Below are 17,636 nucleotides of genomic sequence, written 5' to 3'. Positions count from 1 at the left end.
TGGAAGGAACTACATATAAATTTAGGGGTGTACATTAAAACACTTTTTTAAAAAGCAAAAGTAACTAACTGTAAAGTGATTACATTGGTTTTCGGTGTACATAATAATTGGGATACATAAATAAGGATACTCTGTGTACATAGTTTCAATAAATACAATGAAATACTCATCCTGAAGTTGTCATCCTTACCCTGAAAATAAACTATTTGGTTTAACTTACGCCGAGTAGGTTTTGCGAGTCAAAACACCAAAACATTAGCTACCTCGTCGAATGGGATATTATGAAATTTGCTAACAATTATCTTTTTAAAGGGCATATCGTTTTATCACGTGAACATATTTTGATAACAAGCTTTTAGCATATGCAGTCTTTTCACTATGAGAAACGAGCTAGCTAAGTATCAATAGCGTCTGAAGTGTTTCCTCCTGTCCTGGATTTCTTTGTCGCCATACAAGAACTAGCTACCGCGCTGGTATTAAACTTTGAATAACGTCAGGTAGCTAGCTAAATATAAAGATAGTACTAAGCTTATTGCTTTGAAACTTCAACGTAACCATATTTTGCCATGCATGTCTCCCCTTCTGCACTACATTACAGTAGTGGGCGTGTGATATCTAGTAGCTAGCTACACATGAAATGGGTTAGCTAGTTATAATCTTGATTTTGGTACGGTCTGCTGTGACATTCATGAACGCAAACCATGTCCCACGTTACTGTGATCTCATGACTTGCATGCGTTGTCCTCTGAACTAGTTCAGTAATAGCATGCAAAATCTTCTCTAAACTAAAGCAAAGTTCAGCAATGCAGAAATATATTGTTGGCTTGTCAATAGTGGCCTACTAGTATAATCAACACATTGCATGGGGAATGTGTAAATACGATTATGTAGCCAACGTTACACAGAAGTGACAAATGATCCTCTTTTTAATACAGGTTTATTTGGGCTGACACCGCAGACATGACTTCCCGCATATGCAAGAACTGTGGTTGTTCCGAGATCGACCTCGACCAGGCTCGGGGCAATGCAGTATGTACGAGCTGTGGGTCTGTGCTGGAGGACAACATCATCGTGTCCGAGGTGCAATTCGTGGAGGGCAGTGGTGGGATTTCGTCAGCCGTGGGGCAATTCGTCTCAGCAGATGGTAGGACCTGCATATTGCACAAGATTTCATTGTCATAAAATATATGTATATATCCTGTGATGAGGAATAGAGTGTACCACTATGCAGTACCACACAAATATCCTCTGCCCAGAGCCAAATTTAGAGATGCTAAATATTGCATAATATTTGTGAAAATGAACCATATTACATGCCAGCTTGTCTCCAATGTTATGCAGACAATGTAAGAAAAGTGTCACAAATAGAAAGACAACTGTTCAAATAAGCTTGACGGTATAATACAATTTGGAAGAATTCCTTGCAGTTAGATTAAACAAAAAGTATTTATAGTACATAATGTAATGTCTTCATAAGCACTAGGCTGCACAAATCAAAAAATAGCATTAGGCTACGACTGGTGCTTTGCTAAATATGTCATCAACCCCTTTAATATAGTATGAATAATTTGAGAAATATTAACTTCATAATGGGTTTGTGAAGAGTTTGACACCCAAGTGTTTCCCCTCCTTGAAGTTGGAACAAAATATACTTCAGTTTTAAATTGTGTTATGGTCAAACATTACAAATATTCAACATAAATATGGGAATTTTAAATAAATGAAATGCATATGGTTTTGAAGTCTGCAACCTTGTCACTAGCCCAATATTAGACCTCTGATTAATTAATAAGACAAGGTTTAAGGGCATTCCATAGCGACTGCGTTTAAGAACTCGCGGTCCAATGACTACCTGCTAGCAGCGTGTGCCCCATGTCCATAGCTACATCCATAAGATCGGTAGACTGTTCTGATAATAAAAAAAAGTCAGTGGTTCACACCGGTCTTAGCTAATGAGTCCCACAAAACGGGCAGGTGCTGCCCCAGATGAGAAGTAAAGGAAACACGTACGTGCAAAGCTAGAACAAAACGTTGGGATCCATATTAGATTTGGGAAGGGGACAGCATCTCAAAACTGGGTTTAATAGTTATTTACATTTTAGACATTTAGCAGACGCTCTTATCCAGAGCGACTTACAGTTAGTGAGTGCATACATTTTTCATACTGGCCCCCCGTGGGAATCGAACCCACAACCCTGGCGTTGCAAACGCCATGCTCTACCAACTGAGCGACACGGGGCCTATGTTCACTGCTCGGTGATGCAAATGGCGATTCTCCAATCAGAACCGTCCACCGATTACGAATGTCACTTCGGATTCAGAACACATGCTGCTAGCAGGTAGTCATTGTACCAGAAGTTCTCAAACGCAGTCGCTATGGAATGCCCTTAGACCTTGTCTCATTAAAATCAGAGGTCTAATATTGGGCTAGTGGCAGGATTGCAGACTTTGTCTTAATGAAATAGTTAAGAGATCTAATATTGTGCTACCCTGCAACTTCGTTTGCTATACTAAGATGGCTAGGGCTGGAAAAATATAACTCAAATGCAGAGATGGCGCTATAGTTTAACCATATTTTGAAGCTATACATTGTTTAAGACATTGTTTACAATGGTGTAAAACAACCCTATATTTTGGGTTATGAGCCAGTTTAATTAAGTGCATGAGGCATTTAAAAGTGACATTGAATCAAGGGGGCGTAAATGATTTTAATTTAAAATGGCTGTATATACGGCTGTAAGTTCACAGTGGGCCTTTAAACATAACAGTCTTGTCCAGAAATTCATTATACATTTCATTGACATGTTATTTCCACTAGGGTCTTCATCTTAGTTATCAACTTATTTCTATTCACTTTTTGTATGATGCTTAATTTACACTGAATATTAAGAATTAGCTCACATGACTTTTTAAAGATTAATATAGTAAAGATTAGTCCTAGAACCATGCAATATGTAGCCTAGAAACCCAGTCTGTGGGCTACATTTAGCTTACGTTCCAATCGAAAAATCATTGCGCTCGAATAGACAAGGTTAAATTTAAGAATGTTAGACTAAAATGCTCCAACAGAGCAAAATCTGAAATGGAATTGTATTGCAATAGAATATCTTGATAGGCATGGAAGATTCCCCAGTTAGCAACATTATCCTAGAGGAAAAATTGACAAGTTAATTTTGAGTAATGTTCCAAGGTGCTCAGCTCACCTTGGCTTTTTAACTTCATTGGCCACGCTTACCTGTGGGTGGAATACAAATTAAATGTTACAAAAGGTTCCACATTTTATATTATCCAGAAATTATGGCTACACAAGCACATTTTCAAAGCAAACTACTTGTGAAAATAAGATAAGCAATCTGCTTTGATCACTGCTATAGTCTAGTGCTTCATTATGATAATTATAGGACAGATTGCTTACCTCTCAAGATGCCTTCATGCACGCTACCACCGTAGCGGCCTGGGCCACTGCTCCTGGGGTTTAGAGGGTTATTTGAACTTGGCCCAGAGTTTTCATGTGATCCATCAGCATCAATATGGTTACCACTGATGACTTTGAGCAGGTTTGGATCTTGTCCTTTTTCTGTAGAGATGTAGTTCAAGTTGTTGGGATTATTCTCAGCTCCACCTTGGGTGCCTTTGAGTCTAGACAAGTACCCATGGTGATCTGAAAGAGTTTGTCCACTACCAAGACGGTTTGCACCATACTGACTATGTGGATGAAGGGTGCTAGGAGTGTTGGGGTTTCTGTCTCGTTGGATATTGCCTGTTTGTACAACCCCATATCTTGGTGATTGAACACTGGTTATTGATAAAGGTTTCTTAGCACTACCTTGAACAGCTCTATAGAAGCTTAAAGGTGACCCATGTTGACTACGATCAGGTTGGCCATTGCTGCCCTGGGCATTTTCATAGGCACTATTAGCCGATTGGACATCGCCGTAAGCATTCTTGCTATTACCATCTTGGTATTTACTGTAATGGCTGGAAGCTGGTTTTACTTGGCTGGGTGACAGCTGGGCACTGGCAAGCTGTGCAGACCCAAGGTGGCCTAGTGCAGTTTTACCTCTGTTTAATGCTTGACTATGACCACCATGCTGCACAGGCTGATGGAGGTTAGAAGTGGTTCCATGAATGGGGTCAGGTTGGCCATTTATGTTCCCACCCTGAGATGTTGGTTGGAAATGGCTGGGGGAATAACGGACAATGTTGCTCGGGGCAAAGTTCTGTTGCGTTTCCACTGATTGGGCACTACCACTTTGGGCTGACCCTTGGTTGAACAAACGATCAATAGGACTGACACGGCTGGGATTGTCTTGGGCACCAGTGTCTTGAGAAACAATAAGCTGGCCTCCACGGCTATCTTTTATAAAGTTTGAATTTCCTCCAGAGTTGCCCAGGGAACATTCCTCACAAGGGTCTGATCCATCAGAATCAACATGGCTACCACTTATGACTGCAAGCGGATTTCGCTCTTGTCCTTGTGCTGCAGACTGAACAGTAGCCTGTTGGATGCTGTGGTGTTGAGGGTTAGTATACTTGTCAGTGGCAGATTCATTTCTACCACTTTGTGAACCTTGATGTTTGTTTGGAGCAGGTTTGACACCGATCTTTTGAACAGCACCATACTGGCTAGAAGATTGCTGGCTGAGGTTACCTTGAGAAGGAGCATACCTGCTGGTTGTAGGTTTAACACTGATGTTTATTGGACCCCTGTCCTGGTTTGTAGCTGGTTGGATGATCTGTTGAAAAAAGTTAGCCCTTGTTGGAATAAGGTCAACACTGCTGCTTTGTGAGCCCTCATACTGGCTGGGCACTGGTTGATATCCACGTAGGGAAGCTATTTCATCACTGCTTTGGTGACCACCAGTAGTTGGTTTAACATATTGAACAGTAGACTGGATTGGAATAGGTTCAACTCTGTCACTTTGTGCACCATATTGGCTAGGCACTGGTTGCAAAGTGTTCGGAGCAGGATTAGCACTGCGGTTTTGAGCGGCATCATGGCCAGTAGTTTGTTCGCTGTTGTGATGTTGAGTGGTATTATACTTTCCTGTGGCAGGTTCATCTGTACCATCTCTAGGTTTGAAGCCTAAGTATTGAGAAGCACCATACTTGCTAGGAGCTGAGGTTACTCTGTGGCTTTGTGAACCTCCATACTGGCTTGTAGCTTGTTGGTCAATGTTTAGGTGAGAAGAAGCATACTGACTGGGAGAGGGTTCCCTTACGCCACTAGTGGCAGGTTGGATACTGATCTGTTGAGGTGGTGCTGGCTCAACTCTGTAGCTTTGTGAACCTCCATACTGGCCAGTAGCTTGTTGGTTGATATTACTTTGAGTAGGAGCAGACTTGTTGGGAGTAGGTTTAACGCTGACATTTTGTGGACCCCTGTCCTGGTTAGAAGTACGATGTATGATGTTCTGTTGAAAAAGACTAGTCCCAATAGGGGCTTGGTCAACTCTGCTGCTTTGAGAACCTTCATACTGGCTAGGCACTGATTGAGATGTGCTTGGGGCAGGTTTAGCACTACTGCTTTGAGAAACATCCTGGCCAGGAGCATGTTGGATGCTGTGGTGTTGAAGGGTTACATACTCGCTAGTAGCAGGTTCAACTCTATCACTTTGTGAACCTTGATGTTTGCTAAGGGCAGGTTTGATTGCAGTGTGTTGAGTAGCACCATACCGGCTAGTAGTGGGTTGGACGTTATGTGGTTGAGAGGCAGCATGCAGGCTAGTAGCTAGTTTCTGCAAAGTTCCACTGTACTGACCAGGTGTAACAATCCTGGTTTGCATTCCCACATACTGGTTAGAAGCTGGTTGGACATGATTGCTTTTGGAAGCATCATACTTGCTAGCCACAGGGACATACTTTTTGTCCTGGCTGGTTCCATAGAAGCTAGAGGCTGCACTACTATCAAGTTCGCTGCTTTGGCATGTACCATAGTGAACAGGTTTTGCATTACTTGGGTGAAGTTGAGTGATACTTCCCATTTGTGCAGGCTGATGGCGATGAGGGGTAGACTGGACATTGTCTAAAGATTGGTAGACTGTGCCCTGTGCTGTGTTGTAATAGTCTGTGTTAGGTTTTGCGCCACTGTGGACAATTTCAGTCCTGCCAACTGAGGCTCCATAATGGCCAGAAGCAGGCTTGGCATATTGTCCCTTGCTAGGTCCATATTCATTTACAGAAAGTTGGCTAGGTACAAGGATCTTAATTGGTGCCCATTGGGCTTTGGTGGGCTTCACTTCTCCTAAGGTGGTTTCATCATGGCCGAGACCATCATGACCAGGAACTTGAGATAAACCACTTTGGTTATCCCCATACATGCTGTATTCAGGGACTTTGCTGGTGGTAGGTTGACAATCTACACCTTGGACAGCAAAGTGGTCTTTGGAAGCAGGTTTCACATAACTTGAGGTACCCTGGGCATGGTCACCTAGTGGGACCTTGTGACTGGGGACTTGCTGGAAGCTGTTAGTTACTTGAGAAGAACCATACACATTATCAGGAAGGACTTGTTTCACACCAAAATGCTGGGCATATGTGTTGTAGTTGGAACCAGGTTGTAATTTAGTATTCGGGTTAACATAGGAAGCAGGGAAAGGGTTTACTTTGCTTGGAGTGTCATAGTGTCTTGGGGTCTTGACAATGTCAGGAGTATATTGTTCACTGGCTGGCTTGACATATTGCTGGGGGGTAGATATGCCATCAGACCTTTGCAAAACACCATATTGGCTATAGCGTCTTAAGCCAGAGAGGACATTACCTCCAGAATACTGCGGTGTGCTGCTACTTTGTGCAGTATAGTCACTTAAAGTGGCCTTATTGTTCACCGTTTGGACAGTTGCATGATGGCTTGGGGCTGGTTTGCTCAACTTCGCAGATTGTACAGTATTGTACATCTCCTGTTGGGCAGAATTGCTTGGTCTCTTACTCCCATCATTGTAGTTTGGGTGAGGTCTCAAATGTTCCTGTGCATTTTGAAAGCTGCCACCAGGAGTACTGTTTAAGTGGCTGGGAACTGGATTGACAACACTAGGAGGTTGGACATTGATAGTCTTTGCAGATGTAGGCCTATAGTGGCCTGGGATATCTTTGATCCCTCCAACCTGGACAGGGCTGTGGATGGGGAATTGCCCATATCCACTGAGCCTGCTGCCTCCATCAGTTTCAGGCCTGATTCCCATACCCTTTCGATGTGGAGTATTACCATCCTGGGTGGATCCATAAACGTTAAGGGCTGGGGTGTCATTATCACTTAAGTTGTGTTGGCCAGTACCATAAGCACTTCCACCTTGCACAAGTCCATAGCGATTCAGAACACTTTGTACATTGCTGGATGATTGTGGGGCACCACTGCCTTGGAGTGTAATGGAATGGCTGAGAGAAGGATCCAGGGTGTTGTCAGCAGTTGAAGAGCCATAGTTGGTACTATAATGCCCCCCTGTCTGTGACACCTCATGATTGCTTGGAGAAGGTTGTGTGCTGATAACCTGGACACTGTCAGTGTTGGTGGGAACTTGCTGGGGACAGCCAGGCACTGGTTTATTAGTTGCGCCATCTAAACAGAAAAGCATTTATTTTTAATTTCTCTCAAAAACATACTACATGTAGTTGTGTAAACCAATCTTACCTTTGGTGCTCCCTGTGAATTTGATTGAGCCAAACCCAGGCATTTCAGATTCGAAAATCATGTCCACAAATAGCCTACTGACTGAGTGGAGTGGGTAGAAGCATTGCACTGTGAGTCTGTAAAGAAGGAAAAGTAATTAGAGATGTGCCATATGCAATCACAGTTAATCCACATTTCTTGATCAGATTTATAATAATATGCCATTTAGCGGACGCTTTTATCCAAAGCGACTTACAGTCATGTGCGCATACATTTTAACGTTTATTAATGACATTTGGGACTACATGAATTTGACATGATCTGATTATTCACACCTAGGTCACCTACTGTATTCTTAAGTAGCTTATTGCACAAATAATCAAGTTACCATCTTCAGATCAGGGCATTGTATAATGAAAGTGACAGCATTGAAATGCTAAGATCGATCATGTTCCCAAATAACTATGACTGATCTTTACCTGAATTTAGAATCCCTGGAGATGAAAGAATTGCTGTCAGGTATGAGCTCCCTATAAGACAGGATCTCGTTTTCATACACTACAAAAGAGTCTTCAACCTATAAGACAAGTGGAAACTGCTGTTACTTTATAATGAGTAGCTCAAGTCAGTCAAAAGCTCATAACTGAATTTTCCCGCCATCAAGCCTATAGCATTATCATACAGCGTTTATTGTTCTATGGGATTGTCATTTAGGCCTAGATAATGTTAAAATCGAAACACCTCTCCCCCTCCTAATAAATTGTTTAAATCAATTAGGCTGACCTTTCAAATTCTGCTAAAAAGACTGAATTCACTATAACTAACAAAATTCCACAGGCTCCAAGCTTATATTCTAAATGAGATCATACCGTAACCGTGGTCCCGCACGTGTTCAAGCCAAACTCAAACAGAACTCTTGAGTCGTCCGATAATTTTGGTTTACAGGTTCTGTCCAAGAGGGTAGTACTGGCTGGAGTCACTGCAGGCCAGGTAGTTTTTGTACTGGTCACCACAGTCATGGTCCCGTCAGTTGAACAGACTGGAAAGACAAAAGGTCCATTGAAGAAGACAATACAAAAACAAAGCATGCGTGTTACGGATGGATACTCACTTATAAGCTGATCACGTCTGAAAAGACAGCGCGTTGCTGTTGCTGTCTGGATCTCCAAAGTCTTTGAATCTCTTGAGAGTACTTCAAATGTGCCATAAAAATGCCTCAAGTTGATATCCTGAAATGCAAATAAAAAAGTTTTGGCCCAAAGCAGTGAAGTAGGCCTATAAGCAGCTATTAAAGTGAGGGCAATGTCCTGCCAAATTTGGTTGATAGTCATGCCTTAGATCAGTGGTTCCCAAACTTTGGGGGGAGATTAACAAATGCCATTTAAAAATTAATTAAACTAGTCATTTTACCTTAAGCCTCTAGGGGGCGGCATAGTTTCAAAGCCGATGTAGTGGGCCGAGTCAATATTTTAACTTGTCGACCACCTTCCCAAATTGGCGCAAATGTTCTAACTACACTGAACACAAATATAAAAATGCAACATGTAAAGTGTTGGTCCCATGTTTCATGAGCTGAAATAAAAGATCCCAGAAATGTTCCATACACACAAAAAGCTTCTCTCAAATTCATTTACATCCCTGTTAATGAGCATTTCTCCTTTGCCAAGATAATCCATCCACATGACAGGTGTGGCATATAAAGAAGCTGATTAAACAGCATGATCGTTACACATGTGCCCCTTGTGCTGGGGACAATAAAAGGCCACTAAAGTGTGCAGTTGTCTCACAACAATGGCACAGATGTCTCAAGTAGAGGGAGCGTGCAATTGGCATGCTGACTGCAGGAATGTCTGCCAGAGCTGTTGCCAGATAATTTAATGTTAATTTTACTACCATAAGCCGCCTCCGTCGTTTTAGAGATTTTGGCAGTACGTTCAACCGGCCTCACAACCGCAGACCACATGTATGGTGTCGTGTGGGCGAGCGGTTTGCTGATGTCAACGTTGAGAACAGAGTGCCCCATGGTGGCGGTGGGGTTATGGTATGGGCAGGCATAAGCTATGGACAACGAACACAATTGCATTTTATTGATGGTAATTTGAATGCACAGAAGTACCATGATGCGATCCTGAGGCCCATTTTTTTAAAAAGGTATCTGTGACCAGATTAATATCTGTATACCCAGTCATGTGAAATCCATAGATTAGGGCCTAATTAATTTATTTCAATTGACTGATTTCCTCATATGAATTGTAACTCAGTAAAATCTTTGAAATTGTTGCACAGTTTCATTTTGTTCAGTATAGCTACTGTTCTCAGAGTCTGACACAGTTTAGCAAAATATGGACCGGTGGCTGATTGAAAAATAAAAGACAATCCAACCATTAATGAGGGTGAATCTACAACTGATTAACCGCCATCTGATAATGACACTGACCCTAGGCCGAGCGAGGCCGGTGGGAGCTGAGCCTAGGCCGAGCGAGATGCCGGCGGGAGAGACCCTAGTGCCAGTGGGAAAGACACTCAAGGATAAGCTGGCACTCTCGAATTCAGCAAAGAGATAAAGGTGATTACATTCAGTATGGTTTCATGTCTCATGGTCAATGGGGATCCACATCCACAATGCGTTGCGTGTTTAATGTGCTAGAAAATGAGTTTGAAGCCAGTGAAACTGAAGACATTTACAGAACACTGATAAACCGGTGGATTTTGTCTATCGCAAAGAGCAAGATATGCGTGGCCAAAAGCAGGTATTGACCACAAACTACAACCAAAGCCCAAGCTGCTTGCTATGAAAGTGTCATGATATTGCAAAATCTAAAAAGCCACATACTAATGAGACTCCTCGCAGCAATAGGCATGGTGAGAAAATAGCGAGTCAGCTCAAACAAATCCCGCTGTCTGATAACACCGTTGCCCAGCGGATATATATATTATGGCAAAAGACAAAGCGTCAGCTTATTGATCAAAAAAAAAAAAAAAGCATGACATTTGCTCTACAACTAGATGAGTCAATTGATGTCACATGCAGCTCAGCTTCTCGTATTAGTCAGATACTGCTATGAGGGGAAACTACATGAAGCGCTGTTATTTTGCAGTGCGCTTGAGGGGCCATTCAACAAACTTGATGAAAAGATGCGGGACGAGGGGCTGTGTTGGGAGAATTGTGTGGGTGTGTGTACAGATGGGGCTGGTACTATGATGGGTAAACATAAGGGTCTGAATGCAAAGGTACACGCCGTTGTGCCAAACATAGTATTCCCTCATTGTGTTATACACAGGGAAGCTCTTTCTTCCAAGGCCCTTGAAAATGAGCTTAGTAGCATGCTTCAAACAGCAATAAAAATGGTGAACTTCATAAAGGCACGCCCCATGTATACCAGACATATGCTGTCCTGTGCAAAGAAATGGGATCTGAGCACGAATCGCTACTGTTGCATACTGAGGTCAGGTGGTTGTTGTGAGGTAAAGTGCTGCTGCGTCTACTTGAAATGAGAGATGAAGTGTGCCTATTCATACTGGATACAGAGTCGCCCAATGCAGAATGCCGGTGATCCTAAATGGCTGGCAAACCTGGCAGACATTTTTGATAGACTGAATGGACTTAAGATGTCACTGCAAGGCCCCAATACCAACATTATGTCATTGGCCAACAAAGTTGGGGGGTTTGTAAAGAAGCTGGAGCGCTTGGCATGGGGTGGGGGGAGTGTGGAGATGTTCACTGGTCTCAGATTGAGGAGAATGAACTGCACCTGGATGACGCAACAAAAAGCAAGGATCACTCATCAACTCCGAGGACTTATTGGACATTTCAGGAGTACTTTCAAGAGGAGACACGAAAACCACGACTGGAGCCAATAACCGTTCATTGCCACCACCGCTGGCAGCTATCTGTCATCGGAGCTACAGTAGTCATTCCTGGAACTATCCAGTGACAGGACCTTGCGTGCAGCCTTTGCCACAACCCCGCTGGTTGAATTTTGGCTGTCAATCGCAGGAAAATAACAGGGATTATCTGAAATGTCATTGGATAAACTGATTGCTTTTGCGTCGACCCATCGGTGAAACTACTTTTTCCACACTTACATATATTAAAACAAATGGTTATGACTCACACGAGTGGAAGATGAACTACTTTTAAAATCGGTGTCAAGCATAAAGCCCAGAATACAAAATGCTGTGTTCCCAGCATCAGGCTCAATCTCATTAATTCGAGTGAGTATAGATTGATTAAGAACAGGTTTATGTCTAGAGAGATTCTGGTAATTACCCATGTTTATGGCCAAATAAAATTCAAACAAATATGTCTGTATGGATTTGAGAATAGGTGTACTGAGATTCTGGTAATTACCCATGTGAATGACCAAATAAAAGTATGAAGTGAAATGCAAACAAATATATCTGTGTATACATCATTGTACAGCGATTTCAAATATATAAATGGACATTTAAATATGAACACGTGAGTGCGTCGGGGGACACAAGCTGTGACCCAAATGGATAAGGGGGGCGTGAGCCAAAAAGTTTGGGAACCGCTGCCTTAGATCAGCGTCTCAATCCATTCTTTAGGGAGCCCAAAGGGGGTGCACATTTTTGTTCTAGACCACCATCAACACAGATACAGCTAATTACAGGCTTGGCAAATACCTGAATCAGTTGTGTTTTAGTGCTGGGCTAGACCAAAAATGTGTGCCGCTTGGGGGTCCCCCCAGGAATGCATTGAGAAACAGCGCTTTAGAATTGACAACATACTGTACCTCATAAGTGTAGCCAACAGTGAACAGTGGCACCTCCAAGGTCAAACTATGGCTTTCGTTTCGCAGGTTGTACCCTCTTTCAGCCACCAGCTCCGGTGTTAGAGGGTCATGCCCGACCCCGATCTCCCACAGGTATCCCAGTCTTGGCTGGTTCATGTCAAAGACAATTCCTCTTCCTGTGCAAACCCCTTTCAGCTCAGGAGGGACTGAGGGGGAAAATGCAGATTTTTTAAAAGCAAGTTACTTTGAAGACCTTGTTAAAGTAAAATGTTATGCTTGAAGTAAAATATAAAGACTTACATGCGTCGCTGAGCTGTTCCACAACAGAGGCTAGATGGTAGTAAGCCTCTTCCTGGGGCATGATGCTTAACGTGTAGTTTATGTCCATGGAGTACTGGAGGAGCCCCTCACCTAAGTACTATTGAGAAAAAAATAAATTTTTTGAAATCTCATATTATTTCAAAAGTTGGAATTCATGACTATAAGCTCAATTTATGGAAATGTGTTTGATCTAAAATGTACTCACTGTCCTATAAACAGCCTTGTCGTCAAAAGGAACCCTGAGAGTATAGGCATGAGTGCCATTGGCATGGGCGACCTTACTGATGGTGTAACCATGTTCTGCAGCGTCAGATACAGAGAACTGCTTTTCATTCAACTTCACTTCAATCAGAGCCACGTCGTGAGGAATGTTCCCCAAGTACACGTTGAACGCATGTTCTTCAACGCTGGTCTCTGGAGGAGTAATGGGAGGAAATAGTTAAGTAGCCAAGTAACCAGGATTAACAAGAACTCAGCAATGCCACAAAGCACATTGGAAATGACACCTCAGTCATTGTAACTATATGTTTATGTGCGAAAAGGATGAACATACTGTGGTATGGAGAAAGGGCATCGACATCAACAGTGAAGGGGTGCCGGCACAGCAATGGAGTGTCCACTACCCTGAGCAGCCGGTGTCTCGTTTCAACAGTGCTACCATCAGTGTAGACATGAGAGAACACATGCTCATAGAACAGGAAAGCCACGTACATCTCCCGGTAGATATTGTTTGTCACCAAACTCTAAAAATACACAATTTACTGTGTTAACTTACACTTCAAGCTGTCGTGAATGAGCAACGATCTAGTTAAATAATTCATTTAAAAAACGCACACTAGGTAAACGTTGTCCTATGAATATATTATACTGAACAAAAATATAAAAACGCAACATGTAAAGTGTTGGTCCCATGTTTCATGAGCGGAAATAAAGAGATCCTAGAAATGTTCCATATGCACAAAGCTTATTTCTCGTTTGTGTACACATTTGTTTACATCCCTGTTAGTGAGCATTTCTCCTTTGCCAAGATAATCCATCCACCTGACAGGTGTGGCATATCAAGAAGCTGATTAAACAGCATGATCATTACATAGGTGCACCTTGTGCTGATACAATAAAAGGCCACTCGTGCAGTTGTCACACAACGCCACAGATGTGTACATTTTGAGGGAGCGTGCAATTGGCATGCTGACTGCAGCAATGTCCACCAGAGCTGTTCCCAGAGAATGTAATGTTAATTTCTTCACCATAAACCGCCTCCAACGTCATTTTAAAGAATTTAGCAGTATGTCCAACCAGCCTCACAACTGCAGACCACGTGTAACCACGCCAGCCCAGGACCTCCACATCCGGCTTCTTCACATGCAGGATCATCTGAGACCAGCCACCCTGACAGCTGATGGAGTATTTGTCTGTAATAAAGCCCTTTTGTGGGGAAAATCTCATTCTGATTGGCTGGGCCTGGCTCCCCAGTGGGTGGGCCTATGCCCTCCCAGGTCAGCAGCCCTGCCCAGTCATGTGAAATCCATAGATTAGCGCCTAATGAATGCGTTTCAATTTACGGATTGTAACTCCGTAAAAGTCATTGAAATGTTGCATTTATTTTTATTCACTATAGATCAGGTCTCCCAACTCCAGTCCCAGAGAGCTACTTGGTGTAGGCTTGTTTCAGCCAAGCACAAAAATACTTGCTCAATTGTGGTCCAGATGAAAGATTAGGCCTAGTTGATTTATTTAAAGGCCCAGTGCAGACAAACTAGATTTTCCTGTGTTTTATATGAAATATAACAATTATAATGCCCTTTAGTGCAAGAGCTGTTTGATAAGTTTCAGCTTGTTTTGGTGGGATGAATTTTTGCCTTCCATGGTGACGTCACCATGCGGTAAATTACTTAGACCAATAACATTTTTTTCCAAACCTCTGCCAATAATAGCTAATTTTCAGATTTCCCCTCCCCACTCAGACCACTCCCACACAGTACTAGCAAAATGATTTCTTGAAAGATTGCCCTTTGCTAAGAAGCCATTTGTTTCTTTAAATCACAAAAATGTACTTAAATTGTTACCAAGAAATTGTTTGATATTGCGATAAAAACATCAGCAATGGACCTTTAAACAGGCATTAGCCTAGTGCTGGGCTGGAGAAAAAAAAGCCTTCACACCCAGTAGCTCGCTGGGGCCGCAGTTTGAAAACACTGCACCAATTGAATCTAGCCTGGTCCCAGATCAGTTTGTGCTTTTGCCTACTCCATTGTCAAGCTATGTTTGGCATGGCAACTCCTTATGGAATTGTCAAGAAAGCAGACTGTCACCCAGGCTAAGCTGAACCCAGATCGAGCTAAAGTCCACAGTGGCCTTTACCTTCCTATATCCTCCTTTGGCACCAAAGGGGATACCCATCTGTACCATGAGCCCGTTGACTTCTAGAGTGTAGCCCCTGGCCCTCGCCGTGCCCTCATCCAGCAGTTGGCTCTCCACACCCACGTTGATCTGCTTGCTCTCAAAGCCAACGCCGCTGTGAACCAAGGGGGTCATGATCCTGGGGGTGTCCCAGAGTAGCCTGGCCCCGTCAAAGTATCCTGGGTCTGAGAGCGAGAAAGCAATACAAAAGCCTTTAGAATGGTAGACACAGAGACGGATTTAGAGTTTCATTATCAGGTAGAACGGAACCAGTAGTAGGCCTAGTCCGGACCTCCAGGCTCAGATTTTAATAACCCTGGTTAACAGTGTAGGGATGAGCACAAGTACTCGATTGAAGGTTTGTACATGATCACTGAATGAGTACTCTATTTTCAAATGCCACTACGTGCTCACAGTAGGTAGATTACTTTAAACATGCAAGTACTCGAGTAGGCTAATTGAAATAGTTCAGAGATTACAACATAATTTCTTTCAAATGCCCATACCTTCTGCCTTTCAAGAAGCAGTGGATGATTGATTGTATTTACAGCAGCTATGTTTCCATCCAATTGGCAACAGATTTTCATACGAATATTCTAAAATCTGCATAAAACAATATGCCCATTTCTCCAGAGATTTTTCCAGCAAATTGATTTGTTGCAGATGTAAGGCTGTGCGTGATGACATAGTTCATATAAAAATACCCTTTGCAGTTAAATCCCCATGTACTGAATAAAAAAACAAGTTAAATGGGTTTCCATTGCATTTTCAACTAATGGTTCTCAAAAGAAAAATGTGTTATAAAGAGAGCATGCCCACTCTGGTATTGGCACGTTCTCTCTAGCCAAAGCACGCAGATGCTGCTGTTGGCTAGAGCACACGTATAGCCTACATGAATACTATTAATATCATCATCAAAAGAGCGACTAATTATTTGTCAAACGGAAGCCAAGCGTCAATTATCATGTCACCAGAATAAGACCCTCGATATTTATTGGAAAGGAGCGTCAAGCTCACCACCTTATACTTTCAACACCCTGTGAAGTTCATTTATTTCATAAGTAGCCTAATAAACTGTGTGCTTACCCGATGAGTTGTAGTGGGAGGACCACACAACATGCCATCACCTGACACGTTTTCAATATGGTTATTCTATCAATATTTGTGCCTAAAAGAGTTTGACATTTCTCACATAATTCATTCCGACAAAAAGATCCCGCCTTGTCTAGCGTATTTTGTTTTGTCAACATATGGAAAGTTCAACGAAAAATGTTCAGTTTCCATCAGGCCTGTCATTACATTTTTTTACCCTAGATGTACTTTACTTGCATTATATAAAAAGGTTGTCTGGAACCCTGGTTGTTGATGCACAATTCATGGCTTATCTAAAGAATTCAGAAATTATTAATCTACAGTTGTCTTGAATTATTACTTGCATCATCTTTGAATATAAACATTTGCATGGCGTTATCAAAAGTCTGCTGCAGCTAATGGCATTCTTAAAGACCATTCTTTAGCGATATAGGGGAGTAGAAATTAATGTACTTATGGTGCAGGCCACAGATATGTCAATCATGACCACCATCATTTTCTGACGGAAGAACACTGTCCCATGAATGACCTCCACCGCAACACCGGCAACCTGAGAGGAGAAAGACAATGTGGTTGGGAAAAGGTCCTGCCAGTTTTAGGCCTTAAAATGACTTCTATTTTAGTAGTTCAACGTTTCTTGCTTTTCCTCATCTTTCCTTCATCTGCACTGATTGGGAATAATACACTGCTATAAGAGCAAGCATCTCGAGGGCTTCCACCATATATTTTTCAGATCAGCGCAGACGAAGGAAAGGACATGAGAAGAGGAAGCCGTTTCAGAGTACTGAAACGCATAGCATTTCTTGAAATACCCACCATTACGATTTCCGAATGGTTTTGTCTGTAGGGACAGCGGAAAACAACCCTTTTCGGAGTGGCACTCAGCTCGTAACCCAGTTGATGGGCTTCGGCGACAGGCATGGCGGCCATTTTTTCCTCATTCTTCAGGAACATTATCTGCCATGCAGAATTTGCCATCTTTTGGGCCTAAGAGGATTCAGTATTGAGTCAACATCAAGCTTGAACACGTTTCAATGCACAGATTATACTTTTAAAAAAACATGTTGAATGCTTCTAAAGGATGTGGCTTACAACAGAATGGGCTGCCCTCCATGCTTCCTTTGAGGTTCCTTCAGAGGTAGTACAAGGAACATCTCTCCCCACAGTTACCTAAGGGACATAGGACCATATGTCAATAATCTTGGGTGGCACATAGGAGGGGTCATCTAACTTTGTGTAGAAGAAAATAATTTGATGGATTTCTGGTGCTGGAGGCCCACTATATGCCAGCCGTAGTTCTAATCAAGCAATTAGTTTGAATCTTAAACGCTTAATTAATGGTCAAAAATCAACTTACTAATTTGAGTGGGTATTTATCAGAGTTCATCTGGCAAAGCAATTTGCGTTTCTGTTCAGTTGGTGTGAAACCCAGTATGCACACTGGGCCAGGCCCCCAGGAC

The 17,636-nt window shown here is 42.5% G+C and overlaps 1 protein-coding gene across 1 annotated transcript in view; it reads left to right on the top strand.

Moving 5' to 3' along the window:
• The first annotated feature begins 258 nt into the window (after window positions 1–258).
• brf1b (BRF1 general transcription factor IIIB subunit b) overlaps window positions 259–17,636 on the top strand; it is a 122,063-nt gene continuing 104,685 nt past the window's right edge. Inside the window, exons 1-2 of the mRNA XM_084151534.1 lie at window positions 259–497; window positions 936–1,144. Coding sequence (XP_084007660.1) covers window positions 961–1,144 — 184 coding nt within the window. The 5' untranslated portion in view covers window positions 259–497; window positions 936–960. The remainder of the gene's footprint in view (window positions 498–935; window positions 1,145–17,636) is intronic.

The sequence above is a fragment of the Coregonus lavaretus genome (assembly GCF_964263955.1).
Source record: "Coregonus lavaretus genome assembly, chromosome: 33".
NCBI classification, from domain to species: Eukaryota; Metazoa; Chordata; class Actinopteri; order Salmoniformes; family Salmonidae; genus Coregonus; species Coregonus lavaretus.
This window is presented reverse-complemented; position numbering and strand designations above follow the sequence as displayed.